The sequence below is a fragment of the Solea solea genome, chromosome 6 (assembly GCF_958295425.1).
Source record: "Solea solea chromosome 6, fSolSol10.1, whole genome shotgun sequence".
NCBI lineage: Eukaryota > Metazoa > Chordata > Actinopteri > Pleuronectiformes > Soleidae > Solea > Solea solea.
This window is the reverse complement of record NC_081139.1, coordinates 31,000,947-31,028,629: the sequence shown is the minus strand read 5'-3', so window position 1 is coordinate 31,028,629 and position 27,683 is coordinate 31,000,947. Positions and strand designations below refer to the sequence as shown.

Sequence of the window (27,683 nt, the reverse complement as noted above, 5' to 3'; positions counted from 1 at the left end):
AGGTGTGTACACGAGCACGGCAAAGCGCGGTCATGTGACCACTATGACAAAGTTGTGTTTAAGGCAGAGGGGGCGGAGCTCTATCCAGTTCTTATAACACACCCATTACAAATGTGAAACTCTTTAGCAGAACTCCAGCGCATGCCCCGAAACGTTTCTGACTTCCGGGTTGTGCGGCTCATATCGTGATTATGTTTTAATAAAAATAAAAACATAGTTTAATCTTTAATCTCTCAACTGTCCATTGTTTCACCACAAAAAGAATAAATGTTATGAATCAGCTGTGGGAGAAACTCGGGCCCTGCGCGTCATCGTGCCGAATCACAAGCGCGTCACTTGTGAGACGCAATCGGCACACGTGGTTTTCAGGTGAGTGTGTTTGGATGATTTCAGCCGTGTGGACACACACACACACAGACACGCACGCACGCGCGCGCGCCACAGCAATTCCTCTAACAAGTTAGAACATGAGCAGAACTCCTGTGACGATGACGTGAAGACGTGAAGCAACGGACACCAGCTGGAGTTGATCATCTCTCTCTCTCTCTGTGTGTGTGTGTGTGTGTGTGTGTGTTGACGTTCGCTCCACCTCCACCGCCTTGAAACTCGTCGCAGCTCCGTTTCTCGAGAGGAAGCGGACTGCGCCCACAGCACACACACACACACACACACACACACAGGCAGGCAACGATGGCTGAGAACAAGATGGGTCCAAACTTGCAGGCTGGAGCCGGATTCCTCGCCAAACGGGTCCAGAAGTCTCTGAATAGAGCCCAAGAGAAGGTGAGACCGGGACTGCGGGGTTCGTAGACCATTGACTTTGTCCGCCATCAGTGTGAGGAGTCCTGACTCAGCCATATTATCAGTATTATTGTTGCTGATGTTATTTTTAAAGCTTGTTTTTGTTCTGGAGAAGATCACGTGCTTATACAACAACAATAACTGGCGTTTGCAACAAAGTAGACCGAGCACGAGAGCGTGAGAACAACAAGAGTTCACCGTGATGCTGCTGACATGCAACAGAGAAGCTCATATTAGTTAGAGCAGAGTATGAACACAACTGTGAGGAACGTGTTATTTAAGGTCGACGAGACCTGTGAGTGAGGAAGGTCTGATACTGTCAGGACACCACAGGGTTGTTTTTCAACCACTTCCTGACTAAACACTTCCCCCCTCTCTCTCTCTCTCTCCCCCTCACTTTCTCACACAGAGTTGATGTTTAAATTTCACTCTTCTTCACTCAACAGCAAGCCTGAGTTATTGTTATTATTCTGTGGAAACAAGCCATAATAGATAGGACGCAGGTCATTGTAATGTGTCTTTCAAACAAAGTGCAGTCGACTGTGAATGGATGATGTCATGATTTTGTTGGGGGGCCAAGGCAGAAGGTACTTTTGTGGGTGGGGTTGTTTGATTGTGTAACAGAAATAGATTAAAGTCAGAATTCAGTGGAAAAAGTATGACTTTTTTCAGAATTCATGCTGATTTTTTTTTTCTTTCTTTCAATTTAAAAGCACATTATTAACAGTAATTCATTTTTATGTTGTAATTGTATTAAAAAAATGATACATAAACTGTCAAATATCTCACAATAGCACCACCCACTCTCCTGTACCAGAGTCCATAGAGAACATCAGGATGTTTAGCTTGCAGGGAGACAGGTTAAGTGTCACTGAGGTAAATCTGAACTAGTAATGCACCCAAACATTTTTGGTTTTCAACACTGAAACAAAAGGACCAAAACAGGATGTTGTGAAGTTCACAGAGTCCCAGCCATAACAACGCATTACATTAAAAAAAACAATGGTACAGAATTGGCATAATCATTTTTACTGTGTTTCGGTTTTGGTTTCAGCCAACAATGTTACTTTTGGTGCATCCTGAATCTGAACTATGATCTGAGTAATTCAACCAAAGTAATCACAAAAGACACATTTGAACATTTGAACGCTTTTGTGCTGGGATGGAAAATGGGCTTTGTTGTAGGAAAAATGTGCTTTACAAAGCAACACAAATGTGCTTTACAAAGCAACACAAATGTGCTTTACAAAGCAACAAATGTCCTCTACAAAGCAACACAAATGTGCTTTACAAAGCAACACAAATGTGCTTTACAAAGCAACACAAATGTGCTTTAGAAAACAACACAAATGTGCTTTACAAAGCAACAAATGTGCTTTACAAAGCAACACAAATGTGCTTTACAAAGCAACAAACGTGCTTTACAAAGCAACACAAACGTGCTTTACAAAACACAAATGTGCTTTACAAAGCACTTTACAAAACAACACAAATGCGCTTTACAAAGCCACACAAATGTGCTTTACAAAGCAACACAAATGTGCTTTACAAAGCAACAAATGCCTCTACAAAGCAACACAAATGTGCTTTACAAAGCAACACAAATGTGCTTTACAAAGCAACACAAATGTGCTTTAGAAAACAACACAAATGTGCTTTACAAAGCAACAAATGTGCTTTACAAAGCACTTTACAAAACAACACAAATGCGCTTTACAAAGCAACACAAATGCGCTTTACAAAGCAACACAAATGTGCTTTACAAAACAAATGTGCTTTACAAAGCAACACAAATGCGCTTTACAAAAGCAACACAAATGTGCTTTACAAAACAACACAAATGTGCTTTACAAAGCAACACAAATGTGCTTTACAAAGCAACACAAATGTGCTTTACAAAGCAACAAACGTGCTTTACAAAGCAACACAAACGTGCTTTACAAAACACAAATGTGCTTTACAAAGCACTTTACAAAACAACACAAATGCGCTTTACAAAGCAACACAAATGCGCTTTACAAAGCAACACAAATGCGCTTTACAAAGCAATCCAAATGCGCTTTACAAAACAAATGTGCTTTACAAAGCAACACAAATGCGCTTTACAAAAGCAACACAAATGTGCTTTACAAAACAACACAAATGTGCTTTACAAAGCAACACAAATGTGCTTTACAAAAGCAACACTTTTCACTGTGAGGCAGTCTAATGTGAGACACATTCTTAAGATAAAGTTGGTTTTAGGTGTATGGGGTCAGTGGGGGCATGTGTCATTGTGTCAGTACTCTCCCGTTTGATGTTAAAGACCTACTGTATATCTCTCTGTCAGTTTTAAGTTTCTTGCTCTATTCATTCTCTCTCAGGTGCTTCAGAAACTTGGCAAAACCATGGAGACCAAGGATGAACAGTTTGAACTGTGTTTCCAGAACCTGAACCGGCAGCAGGTATGCCAGCACACCACAATAAGCTTTCTCTGCATGGTAAACCTGGGCCCGCTTCAGAAAGCAGGTTTAGTGAAAACTCTGAGTTAGTTAATCCTGAGATGAGGGAAACTCTGGTTTTTCAGTTTCACAGAGACAGTTCAGCTTAACTCTGAGTCAGTTACCTTGGCAACAGACTCCGTGAACCTAATCTGCTCGCTGTGTCTCCTCCTGCTGAGCCTGAAGCAACTGTCTGACACTCGTCTCATGTCCTCATTCATACAGTCCATATCAAACATGTATCAGAGCATTAACCTGTGAAATTAATGACATTTAAGTCTTTCAAAACATCCAAATCCTAATCACATGTTACTTCCAGTCTGCAAACTGTACCATGGTACCATGGCTCTACTCGCCTCGGCACGGTTTAGGTTTCATCCCCACGACAAAAAAAGTACATACTCAACTCGACACATCCATTATTACAAGAATGTACGTCTACTTGTCTTAAGTAAGCACATATCACCACACCAACCTCCACACACACACACATCTGAATGTTTCCTGAGGAGCTCATGTCTCATTAAGGGGGTCTGAGACCCCTCTGGCTCCCCCGTAGTTCACCACACCATGGTTACTTCATTAGGACTTTCTTTGATAGAAGCGCTTTTATGATGAATATATGATGGATGTGGACAACACTGTGACTCACTCACTGTGACTGTGACATTGTGAGAACATCGAGGCTGTAGCTGCTGTAGCTGCTGTAGCTGCTGTAGGCCTTTGGGGTGCTGAACTTTGGGGCCAACCCCACCAGCAGCAGGGCGGATCAACACTTGTAATTGTTAATCATGGTTGACGTAGAAATCGTTACCTGACCAATAACTATACAACTTTTCTGTGCACATAACTTTGAGTGTGTTTGAGATTTGTGAAAGTGAGCTGAACCAGCTGAAAACTGAAATAAGAAATCTTTAATAACGCGAGACAATTGACGAGGTTTGGCCGTGTGAAGAAGACGTTTATGAAACACATCTGTTCTATTTGCACTTTAATGTCCCGAGTTTGAATTTTTTTCAAAATTGCTTTGTAACTGAAATATTCATCCATTGAAGACCTTTATCTACCATGGGGGGCGCTGTGCCAATCTCAGCTGACATAGGGCAATAGGCGGGGTCACACACTGAACAGTTCACCAGTTCATCACAGAGACCCACAAAGAGACAAACGACCATTCACTCTCACACCTATGGTCAATTTAGAGTGACCAATTTACCTAATCCCCATATTGCATGTTTTTGGGCTGTGGGGGGAAGCTGGAGAACACCCACCCACACACACACACACACACACACACGGGGAGAACATGCTAACTCCATGCAGAAAGACCTTTGTTCCAGCCGGGGCTTGAACCCACCCTTCTTGCTGCAAAGGCAAGAGTGCTAACCACTACACCAACCGCATGGCCCTTGTAACTGAAATAGTCTAAATTTAATCAGAATGTAATTGAGTCGAATTGTGCATTGAATGTAGTTGAGACCTTGTGAATCGGAATTGAATCGATTCAGGAAATTGGTGGTGATACCCAGCCTAAGGACGGACCAACAAAAAGGGTTACTAGGTGTGAATAAACCTGTTAAACCACCTGAGATCCTCATGTAAGGAGCTCCACAGTTGCTTCTTCTTCCAGTCAATTCAGGTAGGGTGTACACTCAGAGATGCAATGCTGTGCGGGGGAAGTCCCCCACACACGACTTTCACAGCTGTGAGACCTTCAATGACATAATCTTTATTATGGAACAGTTCATAAGGACTCGCATGTTAACACATATGTGTTAAAGGTGACATTGAATGCTGGTATCGCACATATATGTGAGTTATGGAGGTCTACTTACATATATTAACTTGTTTTCATGGTCCCATATATGTTAGTTATGGAGGTCTACTTACATATATTAACTTGTTTTCACGGTCATGTATATGTTAGTTATGGAGGTCTACTTACATATATTAACTTGTCTTCATGGTCACGTATATGTTAGTTATGGAGGTCTACTTACATATATTAACTGTTTTCATGGTCACATATATGTTAGTTATGGAGGTCTACTTGCATATATTAATTTGTTTTCATGGTCACGTATGTGAGTTATGGAGGTCTACTTACATATATTAACTTGTTTTCATGGTCACATATGTGAGTTATGGAGGTCTACTTACATATATTAACTTGTTTTCATGGTCACGTATATGTTAGTTATGGAGGTCTACTTACATATATTAACTTGTTTTCATGGTCACATATATGTTAGTTATGGAGGTCTACTTACATATATTAACTTGTTTTCATGGTCACATATATGTTAGTTATGGAGGTCTACTTACATATATTAACTTGTTTTCACGGTCACATATATGTTAGTTATGGAGGTCTACTTACATATATTAACTTGTTTTCACGGTCACATATATGTGAGTTATGGAGGTCTACTTACATATATTAACTTGTCTTCACGGTCACGTATATGTGAGTTATGGAGGTCTACTTACATATATTAACTTGTTTTCATGGTCACGTATATGTTAGTTATGGAGGTCTACTTACATATATTAACTTGTTTTCATGGTCACATATATGTGAGTTATGGAGGTCTACTTACATATATTAACTTGTCTTCATGGTCACATATATGTGAGTTATGGAGGTCTACTTACATATATTAACTTGTTTTCATGGTCACGTATATGTTAGTTATGGAGGTCTACTTACATATATTAACTTGTTTTCATGGTCACATATATGTGAGTTATGGAGGTCTACTTACATATATTAACTTGTCTTCATGGTCACATATATGTTAGTTATGGAGGTCTACTTACATATATTAACTTGTTTTCATGGTCACATATATGTTAGTTATGGAGGTCTACTTACATATATTAACTTGTTTTCATGGTCATATATATGTGAGTTATGGAGGTCTACTTACATATATTAACTTGTCTTCATGGTCACATATATGTTAGTTATGGAGGTCTACTTACATATATTAACTTGTCTTCACGGTCACATATATGTTAGTTATGGAGGTCTACTTACATATATTAACTTGTTTTCACGGTCACATATATGTGAGTTATGGAGGTCTACTTACATATATTAACTTGTTTTCATGGTCACATATATGTGAGTTATGGAGGTCTACTTACATATATTAACTTGTTTTCATGGTCACATATATGTGAGTTATGGAGGTCTACTTACATATATTAACTTGTTTTCATGGTCACGTATATGTTAGTTATGGAGGTCTACTTACATATATTAACTTGTTTTCATGGTCACGTATATGTTAGTTATGGAGGTCTACTTACATATATTAACTTGTTTTCATGGTCACGTATATGTTAGTTATGGAGGTCTACTTACATATATTAACTTGTCTTCATGGTCACGTATATGTTAGTTATGGAGGTCTACTTACATATATTAACTGTTTTCATGGTCACGTATATGTTAGTTATGGAGGTCTACTTACATATATTAACTTGTTTTCATGGTCACGTATATGTTAGGTTTGGAGGTCTACTTACATATATTAACTTGTTTTCATGGTCACGTATATGTTAGTTATGGAGGTCTACTTACATATATTAACTTGTTTTCACGGTTACGTATATGTTAGTTATGGAGGTCTACTTACATATATTAACTTGTTTTCATGGTCACGTATATGTGAGTTATGAAGGTCTACTTACATATATTAACTTGTTTTCATGGTCACGTATATGTGAGTTATGGAGGTCTACTTACATATATTAACTTGTTTTCATGGTCACGTATATGTTAGTTATGGAGGTCTACTTACATATATTAACTTGTTTTCATGGTCACGTATATGTTAGTTATGGAGGTCTACTTACATATATTAACTTGTTTTCATGGTCACGTATATGTTAGTTATGGAGGTCTACTTACATATATAAACTTGTTTTCATGGTCACGTATGTGTTAGTTATGGAGGTCTACTTACATATATTAACTTGTTTTCATGGTCACATATATGTTAGTTATGGAGGTCTACTTACATATATTAACTTGTTTTCATGGTCACATATATGTTAGTTATGGAGGTCTACTTACATATATTAACTTGTTTTCATGGTCACGTATATGTTAGTTATGGAGGTCTACTTACATATATTAACTTGTTTTCATGGTCACGTATATGTTAGTTATGGAGGTCTACTTACATATATTAACTTGTCTTCATGGTCACATATATGTTAGTTATGGAGGTCTACTTACATATATTAACTGTTTTCATGGTCAAGTATATGTTAGTTATGGAGGTCTACTTACATATATTAACTTGTTTTCATGGTCACGTATGTTAGGTTTGGAGGTCTACTTACATATATTAACTTGTTTTCATGGTCACGTATATGTTAGTTATGGAGGTCTACTTACATATATTAACTTGTTTTCATGGTCACGTATATGTTAGTTATGGAGGTCTACTTACATATATAAACTTGTTTTCATGGTCACGTATGTGTTAGTTATGGAGGTCTACTTACATATATTAACTTGTTTTCATGGTCACATATATGTTAGTTATGGAGGTCTACTTACATATATTAACTTGTTTTCATGGTCACATATATGTTAGTTATGGAGGTCTACTTACATATATTAACTTGTTTTCATGGTCACGTATATGTTAGTTATGGAGGTCTACTTACATATATTAACTTGTTTTCATGGTCACGTATATGTTAGTTATGGAGGTCTACTTACATATATTAACTTGTCTTCATGGTCACATATATGTTAGTTATGGAGGTCTACTTACATATATTAACTGTTTTCATGGTCAAGTATATGTTAGTTATGGAGGTCTACTTACATATATTAACTTGTTTTCATGGTCACGTATGTTAGGTTTGGAGGTCTACTTACATATATTAACTTGTTTTCATGGTCACGTATATGTTAGTTATGGAGGTCTACTTACATATATTAACTTGTTTTCATGGTCACATATATGTTAGTTATGGAGGTCTACTTACATATATTAACTTGTTTTCATGGTCACGTATATGTGAGTTATGGAGGTCTACTTACATATATAAACTTGTTTTCATGGTCACGTATATGTTAGTTATGGAGGTCTACTTACATATATTAACTTGTTTTCATGGTCACGTATATGTTAGTTATGGAGGTCTACTTACATATATTAACTTGTTTTCATGGTCACGTATATGTTAGTTATGGAGGTCTACTTACATATATTAACTTGTTTTCATGGTCACATATATGTAAGTTATGGAGGTCTACTTACATATATTAACTTGTTTTCATGGTCACGTATATGTTAGTTATGGAGGTCTACTTACATATATTAACTTGTTTTCATGGTCACGTATATGTTAGTTATGGAGGTCTACTTACATATATTAACTTGTCTTCATGGTCACATATATGTTAGTTATGGAGGTCTACTTGCATATATTAACTGTTTTCATGGTCACGTATATGTTAGTTATGGAGGTCTACTTACATATATTAACTTGTTTTCATGGTCACGTATATGTTAGGTTTGGAGGTCTACTTACATATATTAACTTGTTTTCATGGTCACGTATATGTTAGTTATGGAGGTCTACTTACATATATTAACTTGTTTTCATGGTCACGTATATGTGAGTTATGAAGGTCTACTTACATATATTAACTTGTTTTCATGGTCACGTATATGTGAGTAATGGAGGTCTACTTACATATATTAACTTGTTTTCATGGTCACGTATATGTTAGTTATGGAGGTCTACTTACATATATTAACTTGTTTTCATGGTCACGTATATGTTAGTTATGGAGGTCTACTTACATATATTAACTTGTTTTCATGGTCACATATATGTTAGTTATGGAGGTCTACTTACATATATTAACTTGTTTTCATGGTCACGTATGTTAGTTATGGAGGTCTACTTACATATAATAACTTTTTTTCATGGTCACATATATGTTAGTTATGGAGGTCTACTTACATATATTAACTTGTTTTCATGGTCACGTATATGTGAGTTATGGAGGTCTACTTACATATATTAACTTGTTTTCATGGTCACGTATATGTTAGTTATGGAGGTCTACTTACATATATTAACTTGTTTTCATGGTCACGTATATGTTAGTTATGGAGGTCTACTTACATATATTAACTTGTTTTCATGGTCACACATATATGTTAGTTATGGAGGTCTACTTACATATATTAACTTGTTTTCACGGTCACGTATATGTTAGTTATGGAGGTCTACTTACATATATTAACTTGTTTTCATGGTCACGTATATGTTAGTTATGGAGGTCTACTTACCTTTATTAACTTGTTTTCATGGTCACGTATATGTTAGTTATGGAGGTCTACTTACATATATTAACTTGTTTTCATGGTCACGTATATGTTAGTTATGGAGGTCTACTTACATATATTAACTTGTTTTCATGGTCACATATATGTTAGTTATGGAGGTCTACTTACATATATTAACTTGTTTTCATGGTGACATATATGTTAGTTATGGAGGTCTACTTACATATATTAACTTGTTTTCACGGTCACATATATGTTAGTTATGGAGGTCTACTTACATATATTAACTTGTTTTCATGGTCACATATATGTTAGTTATGGAGGTCTACTTACATATATTAACTTGTTTTCATGGTCACACATATATGTTAGTTATGGAGGTCTACTTACATATATTAACTTGTTTTCATGGTCACATATATGTGAGTTATGGAGGTCTACTTACATATATTAACTTGTTTTCATGGTCACATATATGTTAGTTATGGAGGTCTACTTACATATATTAACTTGTTTTCATGGTCACATATATGTTAGTTTTGGAGGTCTACTTACATATATTAACTTGTTTTCACGGTCACATATATGTTAGTTATGGAGGTCTACTTACATATATTAACTTGTTTTCATGGTCACATATATGTTAGTTATGGAGGTCTACTTACATATATTAACTTGTTTTCATGGTCACATATATGTTAGTTATGGAGGTCTACTTACATATATTAACTTGTTTTCATGGTCACATATATGTTAGTTATGGAGGTCTACTTACATATATTAACTTGTTTTCATGGTCACATATATGTGAGTTATGGAGGTCTACTTACATATATTAACTTGTTTTCATGGTCACATATATGTTAGTTATGGAGGTCTACTTACATATATTAACTTGTTTTCATGGTCACATATATGTTAGTTTTGGAGGTCTACTTACATATATTAACTTGTTTTCACGGTCACATATATGTTCGTTTTGGAGGTCTACTTACATATATTAACTTGTTTTCATGGTTAAAAACCTCCTAATCGCTGCAAACGAGCCGATCAAAAATATCTCCTCACTGACGCTCTCGTCAGCCGCGCTGTTTCAGACCAAAACCACACCCCCAGACCGTGGACTGTGTTGTGATTGGCCAGCCAACGAGAGCTTTCCCACTGTCCTGTGATTGGCCAGGTACCTGGAAGTGACGTAATAGATAGGCCAGCTCTCAGATACACAGCTCCCCCTCTGGCACGGTGGATGCTCTGCATCTCAGCAGCTACAATGAGAGTAGTTCTTCTTCTTCTGCGGTTGAATGTACGCAACTGGATGTGCCCGGACTAGTGCCCGCACCAGGAGGCGCTAGGGTGGTGAGGTTTACTGATGACAACATCAACATATGGAAGTGCCGATCCGCTTCGCAGAGCCCAGTGAAACAATAAAAGCCTATTTTCTCAGCAGTGGCTGAACTGTTTGTTCTGAAACTTAAGGGTTTCATAAACGAGGTCATGACGCAGATACACACACAAACGCAGCGTTAATTGGAGCTTCCGCTCTATGTCCGATTTAATGTTTGAGTTTGCTGTGTAATGGACCAAAGATGACTAGTTTTTTTGTGTTCCATCACTCACTAATGTTACAAATGCATGTTAAGGTTCAGTGTTTTATGTCGAGGCAACAGCTGCAGCACATACCATAGTGTAGGGAAACAGGAAGGAAGTCCATAGTCTGACACTATGCAACTTTCACTTCACCACTGCCTTGCCAACGTTACATGTTTTGTAATGTCATGTGACTTCCACAGTGAACATAGACACAGTGACTATGTTTAAATGTAGTATGGAGTTTATGCAGCATCAGTGTCACCAAACCAAATGTGTATTTGTTCTTTTTCACGCAGATCGATGGAATCAGGTTGTTCAAGGATGTAAAAGCATACCACACAGCAGTGAAGGGTAGGTTTTTTGGATTTTGAACTCGTTTTAACTGATCTATAGTTCCACATTGTTAGGTTTGATTCACTTGGAACCTCGCCAGAGCAGGAAATAAAAAATGAGCAGGTAACAGGTACTGTCGCTAATGGAAAAGCAAAAAAAAAAGCACCAAGTCCAGTTGAGTTGTGCCTGGAGCATGTAGTGGAAAAGCAGCAGCAGTAGTTTTCTACAAGGTAATGACACTTGTGTTTGTGTTCATACACATACACATACATGGCTGTGGTTAATCTTCATGTGGCAGCCACAGGCAGAGATGGAACGTGAAAGTGTAGCAGCAGAGAATGATCAGATGATAATGAGATGAGTGACATAATGGACTGAAAAACATGTGTATATGAGAAAAAATGTAGCTAACAACTGTAGACGCTCTTCTGTAGTGAAATTAACCAAATATTTTGCATTCATGTCACAGCACGTGGGTATACATTTTCTTCATTGTGCAAAACAACAAGTCAAGGAGGCAGCAGCCTCTTCTGCCTACAATGTTTGTCATTAGTCATACTGGGCGATCTTGTGTGTGTTTGCCAATATTGTGCCGATAACGTGCATTCCTAACCAATATCATACAATTGTTGTTTTTTATAATCAGCGATGTGTTTGCTTGAGAGGACAGCACAAGTTCACTTTCTAATGTCAGCGTCACTTTATTCAAACACAAGACTGTCAGAATAACAGGAAGTGGGCATGTGCTCCATGCAGGTTAAATAGGCAGACGCTGACTGCCATGTAATTGTGCTGTGTAGTTGATATGTCTGAAGCGTAGCATCTTCATTAACACCATCATTCCCATCTACAACAGTTCTGCTCAGTAACGTAAGGAATAATTGGAAGGGAATTTTTTTCTATTCTGAGAGTCTCTGTTTGATTATTTTGCAATTCTGTGTTGTTCCAAAAGAGCAAAATCCTGCAGTTAAAAAGTTGCACACACAGCAACGCACAAGTGACTCATGTTCAACAACAGGCTTCTGTGTTTCTGGTGTCAGCTTTTACTCCTGCAGTGTGAACAGTCAGGAAACTAGTGTCTGTGGAGTCATGATGACGTAATGAGAGTGTTAGTTCATTTAGTTCTGTTTCGTATGATGGAGTTTTAGTGCCACATTGAGGGAAAAGAATAGAACTAATAATAGCTTTGCTGACTTTTCCACAGCTGTGCATGAGACGTCAAAGCGACTGTCCCAGACGCTGCAAGACATCTATGAACCTGAGTGGAATGGAGCGGATGACCTCACTGTCATCACAGAGGTAGGTTCACGATGTGCTCGGTAGTCAACAAGGTCAAATAACCTGATCCAATCATTTAATGTTCTCAGGAAATGTGACTTCACAAATCAGGTCTGAACAAACTTCACTTAGGTTACCATGGTTACAAGTCTAAAAAGAAAAAACAGGTCAGATAGAGCTCTGGACATCATGTGACTGGGTTTTTATGAACCAGCTAAAATGAATGGGTTGAACATTCGGGATACCTGCGATATCCTAACATCTTCAACTTCCTTATTAAATGATGACCGTCTTATTCCAGAGAGTCACTAAAAAAAGCAGAGAGTCACTAACGACTCAGTTGAAACCTGAATGAGCAAAAAACTGAATGTGACAAAAGGGAAGAGATAATTGAACAACTCGCCCAACACCAACGATGATGGCTGATCATCAGAGTGCTGCATGGCCAGCGACGCCACAGTGAATGCTCTGCTGGACACTCCTGTGCCTACAGCTGCTGATACTACGTGAATAAAGATGTTGGTTTAAGTCTGCGATATAATATGGGACACTCGCAAGCGCCCCCACAATTGCCGAGTGTAATCGTAAATCCACTCAGACACGCCTCCTCCTGCTCCTCCTCCTCCTCTGCCAACAGCAGGTCAAAAAACCTCCCCCTCCATCAGGGAGAGACGCTGGATAAGTGCTGCAGATCCATGGCCCTCCCCCCTCTCAGGGAGATCCAAATTCTTTGACATATTTGAACATAAAACAAAATGACGTAATAGTTACTTTCCCTGGTAACTACTTACTTTACAATGCACTAACTCAGTTACTTTTTGGGTGAAGTAATTAGTTATAACTAATGACCTTTAAAAAAAAATGATGTGCCTGTTACTTCCCAGCTTGCTAGGGGAGGATGGGAAGCACTGTTGTTTTTAGCAGCCATTTCAGATTTAGTTTTAGTCAAATTTTAGTGTGGTAGTTTTAGTCCAGTTTTAGTTGAAAAAACAAAAAAAACAAAACAAGTATAGTCTTTTAAAAAACCTTTTTATCAACTTTCAAACTTTTTTCCAACATATTTCAACTGTGTTTTTTCATGAATTGAAAATCATACATACAAGAGTGTCACACAGAAGTTGTGAAAATGAAATTCTCTCCACTGGTGGTGCAACGCGACTCAGGGCGAAGGTGGCTCCGGCCTTCTGCTTTAAAACGACCCCCCCACCCGTACCTCACACACTGCAACGACCCAAAACATGTGCAGGAGGGCAAACACACTGCAACGACCCAAAGCACGTGCGGGAGGTCAAACACACTGTAACGACCCAAAACACATGCAGGAGGTCAAACACACTGCAATGACCCAAAACACATGCAGGAGGTCAAACACACTGCAACAACGCTGCAGATTCACAAACAACACACACACATACACTCCAAAACACAAGCAGGACAGAAAACACACGCAGAAATGAAAACACACAAACCCCAAAAAACATGCAGAAATGAAAATACACACAAACCCCACAACACACGCAGGACAGAAAACACACACAAACCCCAAAACACACACGACAGAAAACACACACAGACCCCAAAACACACACAGGACCGAAAACACACACAAACCCCAAAATGCACACAAACCCCACAACACACGCAGGACAGCAAACACACACAAACCCCAAAACACACACAGGACAGCAAACACACACAAACCCCAAAACACACGCAGGACAGCAAACACACACAAACCCCAAAACACACGCAGGACAGCAAACACACACAAACCCCAAAACACACGCAGGACAGCAAACACACACAAACCCCAAAACACACGCAGAAATGAAAACACACAAACCCCAAAAAACATGCAGAAATGAAAATACACACAAACCCCACAACACACGCAGGACAGAAAACACACACAAACCCCAAAACACACACGACAGAAAACACACACAAACCCCAAAACACACACAGGACCGAAAACACACACAAACCCCAAAATGCACACAAACCCCACAACACACGCAGGACAGCAAACACACACAAACCCCAAAACACACACAGGACAGCAAACACACACAAACCCCAAAACACACGCAGGACAGCAAACACACACAAACCCCAAAACACACGCAGGACAGCAACCACACACAAACCCCAAAACACACGCAGAAATGAAAACACACAGAAACCCCAAAACACACGCAGAAATGAAAATACACACAAACCCCACAACACAGGCAGGACAGAAAACACACACATACCCCAAAACACACGCAGGACAGAAAACACACGCAGGACAGAAAACACACAAACCCCAAAATGCACATAAACCCCACAACACAAGCAGGACAGAAAACACACACAAACCCCAAAACACATGCAGGACAGCAAACGCACACAAACCCCAAAACACACGCAGGACAGAAAACACACACAAACCCCAAAAACTCACACAAACCCCACAACACAAGCAGGATAGAAAACACACACAAACCCCAAAACACAAGCAGAACAGAAAACACACACAAACCCCACAACACAAGCAGAAGTGAAAACACCAGCATATTTAGAAAGAAAAAAAAAAAAAACACGTCCGTGGGAGCGCTCGTTTTCCAGCCGCGACAATGCTCAAGGACTACTTAATTGTTACTTTATTGAAAGACCTTTATTAAGAGGTTATCCAACTGTGGTCAAACTACCTTGCGCTGAATTTTAACGCCTGAATTACAAAGGGATTTACGGTAAATAAATCCCTGCAGTCAAACAGATTTTTAAGAACATTGACGTCCAGTTTTCAAAATAAAACACCCAGATCACCGTATCTACACGTTTAAAAGCACACCTCCTCACAGCTATGTGTCAGAGACGTAAGCATCTGTACTGTATATATTGATATCTGATAGTGTTCTGTAAACCAGTTGTACTGTACAATGTTTGAAGAAAATTAAAAGTCATAATCGCTCTCTTAATACGAAATTATTATCAACTCTGAGATGTAATAAAAGCATACTTTTCTACGTCCAGAGCGAACTACTGCAGAATTGAAACACTGATCATAAAAACTGCGTTGTTACACGAGGAGAAACTCTTAATAAAAGTCTTAAAAAAAAATTCTAATAAAGTGAGAATTAAGTAGTCCCCGAGCATCGTATCGAAATGAGCGCTCCCACAGTCCCACGTTTTTCAATATGCTGTTTTTTTCTGTCCTCTGTGTGTGTGTGTGTGTGTTTCGGGGTTTGTGTGTGTTTTTCAGTTTTGCGTCATTTTCTTTTTGCAACATGTTTCTCTTGATACATGTGTTTCGGCTTTCTGCAGATCTTTTTTTTTGTGCAGCTCATTTCTCCTCCTGCATGTGTTTTGGCTTTCTGCAGATCTTTTTTTTTTTTGTGCAGCTCATTTATGCGCCTGCATGTGTTTTGGGTCGTTGCTGTGTGTTTGCCCCTGTGGGCCACCGTAGAAATGGGCAGTGGATGCTGCTCAAACAAAACAAGATGTAAATGAAAAACGATTCTTCAAAAGAAAGAGCTAAACTACATTATTGGTCAATGAAGAAACCCAAAGGAGTAACCCTGTCTAAATGAACTGTATTAAAGGTGGCATTGAATGCTTTTATCGCACATATGTTAGTTATGGAGGTCTACTTACATATATTAACTTGTTTTCATGGTTATAAACTTACTAATCGCTGCAAACGAGCCGATCAAAATATCTCCTCACTGACGCTCTCATCAGCCGCGCTGTTTCAGACCAAAATCACACCCCCAGAACGTGGACTGTGTTGTGATTGGCCAGCCAACGAGAGCTTTCCCACTGTCCTGTGATTGGCCAGGTACCTGGAAGTGACGTAATTGGTAGGCCAGCTCTCAGATACACAGCTCCCCCTCTGGCACGGTGGATGCTCTGCATCTCAGCAGCTACAACGAGAGTAGTTCTTCTTCTGCGGTTGAATGTATGCAACCGGATGTGCCCGGACTACTGATGACAACATCAACATACGGAAGTGCCGATCCGCTTCGCAGAGCCCAGGAAAACAATAAAACCCTATTTTCTCAGCAGTGGCTGAACTGTTTGTTCTGACACTTTAGGGTTTCATAAACGAGGTCATGACGCAGATACACACACAAACGCAGCGTTAATTGGAGCTTCCGGGCTATGTCGCCTTTAACTTTGTAGAAGATTGACAGAAAGCTCAGACTGGAACAGCATCCCTACACCTAGTGTATCTAAACAATTGAAAACAAGAAAAACTGTGCGAGAACAGTTCTTTTTAAAACTAAGGCGTGCCCACTTTCCTTGTACCAGACATTTAAAATGGCACTCAGCATTATGCCCCATGTGGACTGGGCTTCTTGTAGCCTTCCCTTTGGGAGTGGGTTGACCGGAGGTTCTGTGGCCCTGGAACCCCTAACTCTGACCCTGATCACATTTCATAGTCTCTGCCGTCTCTCTGCATCTGTGGGATCTGGATCTCTGCTCTCCTGTCAGCGTGGCTGGACTGTTTCTAATTGTATGAGTCCAAATGTGTTCCTCACCATTTTTTGTTTTGGTTTTGCTCTTTAAAGTCTTTGTAGTTTCATGACCTAATTTACCTGTCAGTACCTGTGCTGCTGCAGAGTCATCTAGTTTTTTTTTTTTATTGCTGTACAAATAATCACATCATTGATTTACTGCATCCGTGTTTTTGTTTAAGTAGAGGTTTAATGACGGCAACTTTAAAAGACAGGAAAAAATGTCCCTCATGGTTGTTATTTCAGTAGTAAAGAAGTTCATCAAGTCATTACTACCTAGATTGTTTTAAAGCATGTGTTGTGCAGTTACACCATGGGGCTAATCTTCTCTGACTCACTACACAATCTAGTGTTGCTCATACTGAAGGTGGACAGTAGCTTACAGGACAGGCTGTTGTCATTTCCAGTTTGGTTTTGGTTTGATGAACAGACTGGAGTGGACTCGGCCTGTGCTACGTGGAGTGTGTGTATAAATATGAGTGGGAGTGGAAATGGAAATGTAACCATGTTTCAGTAATAGATCAATGTGATTATCTGCAATTCAATTGTTGACTAAGAGTGACTTTGAGAAAAGTGACCTGATATTTAATAGTCCACATGTTAAGTCACTGCTCCTCCTGTATTTATTCTCTGAATGAATCATCTGTGTGGTCGGGGCACAGACGCTGAGACTGAGTGTCTGTGACTGCACCTCTGTTTCCTGCTCTCCACTCTGGATTGTCACGGTTTGAGTCAGGTTTCTAACTATGAGAGCTGCTCCATCCAAAGTGGGATGGACGCCGTCCGTCCCTCATAAGACCAGGTTTCCCCCAGACCGTTTTTCAGTTATGTAGTTCACCTCGACATTTATGATGTGATGGACAGGTGAGCTGTCCAGGATGTGACCCTCTGTCACCTCTGGTGGAGGATAAAGTGGCAGATGATGGATGGATGTTTAATTGAAAGCTGTGGGTGTTTCATGATCGTCCCCTTCTTTGTGCGACTGTTGTTGAAAGTGTTTGTGGCTGTGGTTAAACTGCAGTGTAACAGTCGTCTGATACCAGCTGTGTCTCTCAGAGTGAAGACTTGCTGTGGAACGACTACGAGGAGAAACTGAGTGACCAGGTCGTTCGGACGATGGAGAACTACTCAGGCCAGTTTCCTGAGGTCAAGGTAACGAGAAGCTTGTGATCCATGTTACTGGTGAAAGGTTAATGATGCTGTGACTCTGTTGGACTAATGATCTTATTTTCAGGAGCGAGTTGCTAAACGTGGTCGAAAGCTGGTGGACTATGACTCGGCGCGTCACCACCTGGAGGCGCTGCAGAATGCCAAGAAGAAGGATGATGGCAAAATAGCAAAGGTAGCTTTAGCGCGAGTGTAAACACTACACTGAGACTGGTGTCGCTGGTTCACACAACATCTGATCCAGAAAGCTGTTTCTACACTTTATTGTAGACAGCGGTAAAGGATAGACAACAGATGGATGATAGATTTCACATTTAAGCATTTACAAATACATAGAAGTAGTAAATGCTTTGTATTTCCATAGCACTATTCTAGTCTTGGTGACTACTCAAAGCTGCTTTACACTACAGTTCTGCAATTCACCCATTCACTCACACTTTCATACAGCGCACCTATGTGCAGCACACTTTCCTACACAAATAAAAGGATAGTATAAATCTGCATTTGACCAATTTAGCAACTTACACATGCATCCAAATCTATACAAACGCTATGGCACTGATCAGGTCTTTAAACACAGGAAACTACCAAGGATAAAACAATATCAACATTCAAGTTTTTATATATATATATATATATATATATATATATATATATATATATATATATATATATATATGTACATATACCAATTTAGCAACTTACACATGCATCCAAATCTATACAAACGCTATGGCACTGATCAGGTCTTTAAACACAGGAAACTACCAAGGATAAAACAATATCAACATTCAAGTTTTTATATATATATATATATATATATATATATATATATATATATATATATATATGTACATATATACATACATATAATCACTTACATACATATGTATGTAAGTGATTATATGTATGTATATATGTGTGTGTATATATATATATATACGTGTGTGTGTGTATATATGTGTGTGTGTGTGTATATGTATATATGTGTGTGTGTGTGTGTGTATATATATATATATTGTACACATATATATGTATATAAATATCATATATATATGTATATATGTGTATATATATATATATGTATATATATATATATCTCAAACAAATAAACATGGAAAGGGTCCATTCGAACTCACAGGTGCAGAGTCTTTGGCGGGAGAGGTCAAAGTTCTCTAGGGCTGGGCTTATATAACTTAGGGGTGTGGTTAGGACTGTGGGTGTGTGTGTGTCGTGTATGTGTCAGCCCCCTACAGCAGACCTGGGCATTTTACGGCCCGTGGGCCACATACGGCCCTTTAAGCATCCCTGTCCGGCCCGCGGTATGTCAGTCATAAACACAGATGGAGTATTTATGCTGAGCATGCACTACAACTGTGTTGCTTTTATTTTGAAAAGCCTGACGTATGGACGCACGTATCTGCGTCTGTCTGCACAGCGACAGGTGACGCTAGCGGCAGTTACCCCTGGCCCCCTAAAAATGTCGACTCACGTTAAAAAAAGAAAAGTTCATTCCGAATGGTGCATTTTCAACAAGACATGGACTGCTAAATATTTCTTTACAGGCGTCAAAGGTAACGCCGTGTACACAAGTCGTTTGTGGTACACAAGTCGCTGTGTTTAAGGATTACAATCTGAATCGCTACTACGTGACCAAACACCAAGAGAAATATAAGAACTTATCTGATGACGAGCGCGCGCAGGAGTCGGAGGCAGCCTATATAGAAGACAACGTTAAGAACGAGGTCCGTAGTACTTTTCTTCTACAAGTGTCTCGGTTTAAGTTCAGGAGTTATCATTATCTCCCTCCCTGTTCATTATCTCACCAGCGAAGCACCGTCACTCGTATGTAAACTCGTACGGTGTGATTGCAGCATTAGTGTGTAAGCGTGCAGGTGCGCTCTGCGCGTGTGTGTGTGTGTGTGTGGGTGTATATTCACTGCACTACACCACACCACACCACAGTAGTATAGTATAATAGTATTCATTATATAGTGTAGTCATTTGATATTTTCAATAGAGTTGGTTAGTAATTGTGTTTATTGTGTGTTTGTATGCTGCCCAATTTACACCAAAACAATACAATTTACTGCTTTTTTTTTTAGATGAAAGTGATACAAATAAATTAAAATGAATTAAAATTTGGCTCGGCCCTCAACGATGTTTTTTGTTTTTCATGTGGCCCCTTGTGGAAAATAATTGCCCACCCCTGCCCTACAGTGTGGTCTGATTCAAAGGTCAAAGGAAGAAGAACATTCAAGTATTAAAATATTCAGAGATCAGAGTGATTATGTAGAATAACGGTAAGATTGTGGATGTTGTTATATTGTGATAAGATATCTGTGGTGACTTTTCCTGGTTTAAAAGGCTGTTGCATTTATAATCATCATGTTAATCATTAAATAACACATAATCATTTATTTGTCTTATAGCAAAGTGTGACTATATATTTATTTGATTGTTTCTAGTACAGGTAAATATCCTTCATTTACCTTAAAAAGCCAAAGAAATAAACAGAACAGTTTGTTTCAAAGCATGTGTGCGGCTTTATATTCTGACATATCTCATACATGGGTACAACCTAAAATATTGACATTATTCATATGGAATGATATAATATAAAGTATATCTTAATAAGATTTATGTCCACAGAAATCCTCTGTACATATTCATAACTGTATACATATGGCAAAAACCTTTAAATATGTTAATATTATATATAATATATTTAAATAATACGGTATACATGCAGATTTTAGCAGCACAGGTCCTTCTCTGGCTCGTACGCTCGTATTTTTTTCTCCTTATTAAAACAAAGTTTCAAATTGTCCACAACAGGCAGAAGAGGAGTTTAACAAGGCCCAGAACGTCTTTGAAGAAATCAATAATGAGCTGAGGGAGGAGCTGCCTGCTCTCTATCAGAGGTGAGTGACTGATCGTGACCTCAGGTCAAAGGTCGACTCAATTTTTCCATTTTTGGAGGTTTGCAATTTCACAGTTTAAACAAACAGTTCATGCTGAAAGCATTTATTTCTGGATGTATGATGTACAGGCGTACAACAACAAACACCCACAGTATGAGACCACGAATGTTCAGATCATTTTCTTGTCAACTAAAAACAGTATTAAACATATTAAACCCCATATTAAAAACTTTTTTTTTTTTAAAGCATAATGCTGTGGAACTTTCCAAACTCAGTTTCATTTGTATTTGTTTGTTTTCAAATGTCACATGAGGTGAATTCACTCAATTCCAAAAGTTTATTCATTTTATTATTAAATAATCACAGGGCACAGAATTGGCCTGTACCTTTATTAGGGTTTTTTTTTGGACAGAACACATATGTATGTATGTATAATTTTAAATGACAATAACTCTTAGAACTCATTAATCAATGAACTTTAACTTTATTTCATCTGACAAAACAATGTGTACTGCAGCTGAAAGTCCATGATTAATCGTCAACTATTTGATCATCGATGAATTGGTTTGAAGCTTTTTTATTTTTAGGATTATTTTTAGGATTCATTTCTAATTGTTTTATCTTGTTAAATGTGAATATTTTCTGGTTTCTTTGCTCCACAAAACAAAGAAATCATTTTGGTTTGTGGACAAAACATCATTACGTCGAGAACGTCGTCATTTCCAGGTTTGACATTTTATGGACCAAACGATTCCCTGATTCATCCAGAAAATAATCCACAGATTAACCGACTATGAAAATAATGGTTAGTTGCAGCTCTGATGTGTACACGCCATTTTATTTGTATGATTCTAGATGACGTTGGAGATATGAGAAAAATGAGAGACAGAGATAGTGGGTAAAATCATACTAAATAATAATAATAATAAACCTGCTTCCTTTCACATTTATCAGGCTCAGTTATTAATTATTAACTTCCCTGAACAAAGGCTGCAGTAGAGAAGTAGACCAAAGATACATTTGCAAAGCAGTTTACTTCAGAGCCACTTTGTCTGTGGAGGTTCTCAGGATCCACTTCTTAGACCTCTTTAGTGGTTTTAACTCTCACTCTAGACGCTTCACAGGTTTTACTAACTGGTGGAAGAATTCAGGTCATCATGTGAAAGAGGGGCCCCCCAAAAATATTTAGTTTTTAAAACGTGACAGTTTTTTTCATTATAACTTACAGAGTTTAGAACCCGATCGTCCAGTTTCAGTCCACCTATAGAAAAAGAAAAACCTTATTAATATGACTTCATTTTTAAAATAATAAAAACAAATGTTAATGCAGTGGTTCAAACACAGGTCGCGGTCAATTTCTGTGTATATGTAAATAATAGCATGCATAAAATAAATAACAGTTGACTTGCTTACCAGTTCAAAAAGAATACATATATGGTTGTAAATGACTTATTTTGTCACAAGTGATATTGTGATCCAGGTCATGTGTCAGGATCTTTCTTTCCTTAAGCCGGACACATCGTGAGCTCACCGAGAGTTAACAGATCATGACTGTGATGAGTGTCGTCTAAAAAAAACAGCTGATATGAGTTTCTTGCTGCAGGACCAGCAGAAGAGCACTCAGACATATTTACAGAGATTTGAGATATCAGAAAGTTGCAGACTGCACATGTGCCGTCATGGGTTTGCCACTGGATTGAATGGAAGGAAAGAGAATTGTGATGTTAAACGTCTCCGCTCTGACGCTGATGAACTGAGCCGCTGTCCCTGTTTCTGCAGCCGCACAGGCTGCTACGTGACGGTGTTCCAGAACATCTCCAACCTGAGAGACGTCTTCTATAAGGAGATGAGCGTGGTATGAGACGACACGTGTGTTCACAGTGTGTGATTGTGTGCATGATGTTTGCAGTGACTACAGTTTTACATCAGATATCATGATTTCAACATTGCTTATCTTTGTTTTGCAGCTGAACCGAGAGCTTTACAATGTGATGAAGAAACTGGAGACGCAGCACTCTGGAAAATCTTTCATCATCAAAGGTCTAAACAGGTGAGATTTCTGTGCTTAAAATAAATAAATAAATAAATAAACAATAGATAAAAGAAATACTGTCAACAGCAAAAGAAAGCGAAGGAAGGAGGTGAAGATCAGCAAAATGGTTTCATACCACAGTGATGTTTGCTTTGAGAGACAAGACAAGAGCAGGAGGACAATGAGACAGTGGTGAAGTGTTCAGTCATTACAGGGTACAACCACTCCTTAAAAGTGCAAGAAAACAAACACACTTAAACAAGTAATATTGTAACAAATATTGCACATTTTGTAGTAGAAGAATAATCGACGTATGTTAAATGTGCATAATCTCCATCATAGATGCTGATGTGATCACTCTCCTTTCTGTAAGATTTACACTAAAACCTTTTCTTTCTTCAAATAGCACATCAGGCAAATCAAAGAAGAGAAAGTCCCTGGTGATCTCCAATCCCATCCCCTGTAATACTGCCTTCCCTGCTGACCACGTCTCCATCTATTCCTCCACCCAAAACGGAAATGAAAAAGACGAGGCGCAAACAGAAATCACACAACCACAGGAGAGCAGCGTCTCATCACAATCTGACCTCAGTTCCACTGGCACCAACACACCCAAGAGGCAATCCGTGTGTGACCATGAGAACGCCAGTGACGGGAGCACAGGGCGACAAAGTCCTGATGACGAGCAGGAGGAGGAGGAGGAGGAGGAGGAGGTGCAGGAGGAGGAGGAGGAGGGGGGAGTGGCTGAAGCTGAAGCAGAGGTTGCTGTGAACCAGTCGGAGGACTCTGGGGTTGGAGTCCCAAAGTCAGAGGGTGAGAGTCAGCAAGTGTCCGATCCCTCTGACTCTGCAGACACTCCTGAGCCGAACACTGGTGGGGAGTCTCCATCAGTGGATCCTAAACCCAAACCCCCACCAGTCCCTGCACCTCGCCTCTCCTTCCGCTGCACAGACAGACGCACTCTCCTCCCTGCTGAGCAGCGAGAGACGGAGGAAACAGCACAATCAAGACCTGACTGCAGTTCTGACCAGCCACCTGGTCTCCTACACGAGGTGAGCCATGATACTTGAACTGTCTTTGACTTCTTATTGTTCTATAAGGTGTTTCACACTGGGACCCACTTTAGATATGTTTGCTGCTGTTGTGTAGCAGTAAGAAAGACTCACTCCTCACACCATAGGCCACAGAGCAGGTGTGTTGATGCACTGCTATTGTGGGGATGAAAGGGTGGAGGGGTCGTGCTGAGGTGTGGGGGCTGAGAACATCTGTGGGATAAGCCAGTGTAGTGAGTGGAGGATCCTGGCAGCACTGCTCTGCATGTACTGGAGTGTTTGAATCCGGATGAAACGTGCATCGCAGTCGTCAAGTCTGGCATTGATGTATTGTGTGTTTTCCACCAGGGGGTGGCAGTAGAGAGCCATGCAGCGTCTGAAGAGGATCTGCTCCAGTTTGAACAGGGAGACGGTGTCCTGGTGCTCGCTGAAACTCAGGAGGTTTGTGTTTCCTGGGGTTTTTACCTGCTGCTACTGTAGTTTCCTCCTGAGCTGTTGTTTGGGCCTCTATGTATGACTGTATATGTGTATGAATGTGTATATGTATATATGTATATATATATATATATATATATATATATATGTATGTATGTATGTATGTATGTATGTATGTATGTATATATATATATATATATATATATATATATATATATATATGTGTATGTATATATATATATATATATATATATATATATATATATATATATATGTGTATGTATATATATATATATATATATATATATGTGTATGTATATATATATATATATATATATATGTATGTATATATATATACATATATATGTATATATATATATATATATGTATATATATATGTATGTATATATATATATATATGTATGTATATATATATACATACATATATATATATATATATATATATATATATATATATATATATATACATATATATGTATATATATACATATATATGTATATATATATGTATGTATATATATATATACATATATATGTATGTATATATATACCTGTGTGTGTGTATGTATATATGTGTATATATTTATACAGTGTGTGTATACTGTACGTGTATATGTATGTATATATATATACATACATATATATATATATATACATATATATGTATATATATATATATGTATGTATATATATATATATATACATATATATGTATGTATATATATACGTGTGTGTGTGTATGTATATATGTGTATATATTTATACTGTGTGTATACTGTACGTGTATATGTATGTATGTGTGTGTATACTGTACGTGTATATGTATGTATGTGTGTGTATACTGTACGTGTGTGTATGTATGTATATAGACAGGCTCTTTCTGCAGAAACCAGGAGGTTTTTGACCATAAAAACAAATTTTTGACCTTCATAACTCACATTTTCTCCCCTTTCAAGTTTCATTCCATATATTCAAGATATTCACTTTTAACCTTTTTTTTTTCCCTAATTTATTCTACATCAATATTTCCTTTTCTTCACACAATCCACTGTCATCTCTTCCCTGAAGTCTGGTATACATTACACAGTCATTTCGTAACATTATGAAATTATTTCTTTGATCGTCGTCCTCTGTCTCACTGAAAGACAGATGCTGTCACTGTCTGGTGGTCATTTTCTCAGTATTAACCAATGACATATGAATCAGTGCAACACACACAAAGTTTAAATATAATCCCACTCTGTTAGACTGAGATGCAGACAGTTAGACTGAGATGCCGAGAGTTAGACTTAGATGCCGAGAGTTAGACTTAGATGCATAGAGAGAGTTAGACTTAGATGCAGACAGTTAGACTGAGATGCAGACAGTTAGAATGAGATGCCGAGAGTTAGACTTAGATGCACAGAGAGAGTTAGACTTAGATGCAGACAGTTAGACTGAGATGCAGACAGTTAGACTGAGATGCCGAGAGTTAGACTTAGATGCACAGAGAGAGTTAGACTTAGATGCAGAGAGTTAGACTGAGATGCAGACAGTTAGACTTAGATGCACAGAGAGAGTTAGACTTAGATGCAGACAGTTAGACTGAGATGCAGACAGTTAGACTGAGATGCCGAGAGTTAGACTTAGATGCACAGAGAGAGTTAGACTTAGATGCAGACAGTTAGACTGAGATGCAGACAGTTAGACTGAGATGCCGAGAGTTAGACTTAGATGCACAGAGAGAGTTAGACTTAGATGCAGACAGTTAGACTGAGATGCAGACAGTTAGAATGAGATGCCGAGAGTTAGACTTAGATGCACAGAGAGAGTTAGACTTAGATGCAGAGAGTTAGACTGAGATGCAGACAGTTAGACTGAGATGCCGAGAGTTGGACTTAGATGCACAGAGAGAGTTAGACTTAGATGCAGACAGTTAGACTGAGATGCCGAGAGTTAGACTTAGATGCACAGAGAGAGTTAGACTTAGATGCAGACAGTTAGACTGAGATGCAGACAGTTAGAATGAGATGCTGAGAGTTAGACTTAGATGCACAGAGAGAGTTAGACTTAGATGCAGACAGTTAGACTGAGATGCAGACAGTTAGACTGAGATGCCGAGAGTTAGACTTAGATGCACAGAGAGAGTTAGACTTAGATGCAGAGAGTTAGACTGAGATGCAGACAGTTAGACTGAGATGCAGACAGTTAGACTTAGATGCACAGAGTTAGACTTGGATGCTCATGGGTCCAGGTCCTGTGAGTCTGAGCTGTGGATCAGAAAGATGTGTGATTTATAGTGAGATTATAAGATTGCTGAAATATCACAGTCGGTTTCAAGACATAAAACAAGACTTTACACTCTGTTTTTCAGCAGGAAGGCATGGTGAAGGGGATCAGGGAGGAGAACCTGGACCAGCACTCAGATGTTGAAAATCACTGTGAAAAACAGCCTGTTCAAGAAGAGTGAGCCAGTATTCGTCATATTTTGTCTTTCCACCAGACCGTTATGGTCACACACTCGTGTGTACAAAAACACACACACACAGTGCAGAAGCTGTACTAACAGATGGTTACTCACATGCTCTGATGTTGCAACAGTGATCAAGAGATGTTGAAATGGATGATGACAGTTCCAGTATCTTTGCTCTTTTTGTATTTCTGTCCTTTTAATGAAACACTGTGAATCATAAAAAATCTGTTTTATAATGATGCTTTAATCCTGTATCAATTTTCAATAAAGTTCTGAACAAAAGAAAA

The 27,683-nt window shown here is 38.6% G+C and overlaps 1 protein-coding gene across 2 annotated transcripts; it reads left to right on the top strand.

The window, feature by feature from the left end:
* The first annotated feature begins 268 nt into the window (after positions 1–268).
* On the top strand, positions 269–27,683 carry bin2b (bridging integrator 2b). 2 transcript variants are annotated; one of them, XM_058632543.1, is made up of 13 exons: positions 269–369; positions 616–783; positions 3,165–3,245; positions 11,497–11,551; positions 12,738–12,832; positions 18,370–18,465; positions 18,548–18,655; positions 21,319–21,404; positions 23,184–23,259; positions 23,372–23,454; positions 23,843–24,488; positions 24,837–24,929; positions 27,298–27,683. In XM_058632543.1, the coding sequence occupies exons 2-13, from the start codon at positions 691–693 to the stop codon at positions 27,391–27,393; spliced, it is 1,608 nt and encodes a 535-aa protein (XP_058488526.1). In that variant the 5' UTR covers positions 269–369; positions 616–690; the 3' UTR covers positions 27,394–27,683. The 2 variants fall into 2 exon arrangements, with proteins under 2 accessions (XP_058488526.1, XP_058488527.1); XM_058632544.1 differs by lacking the exon at positions 269–369 and having other exon boundaries at positions 426–783; positions 27,301–27,683.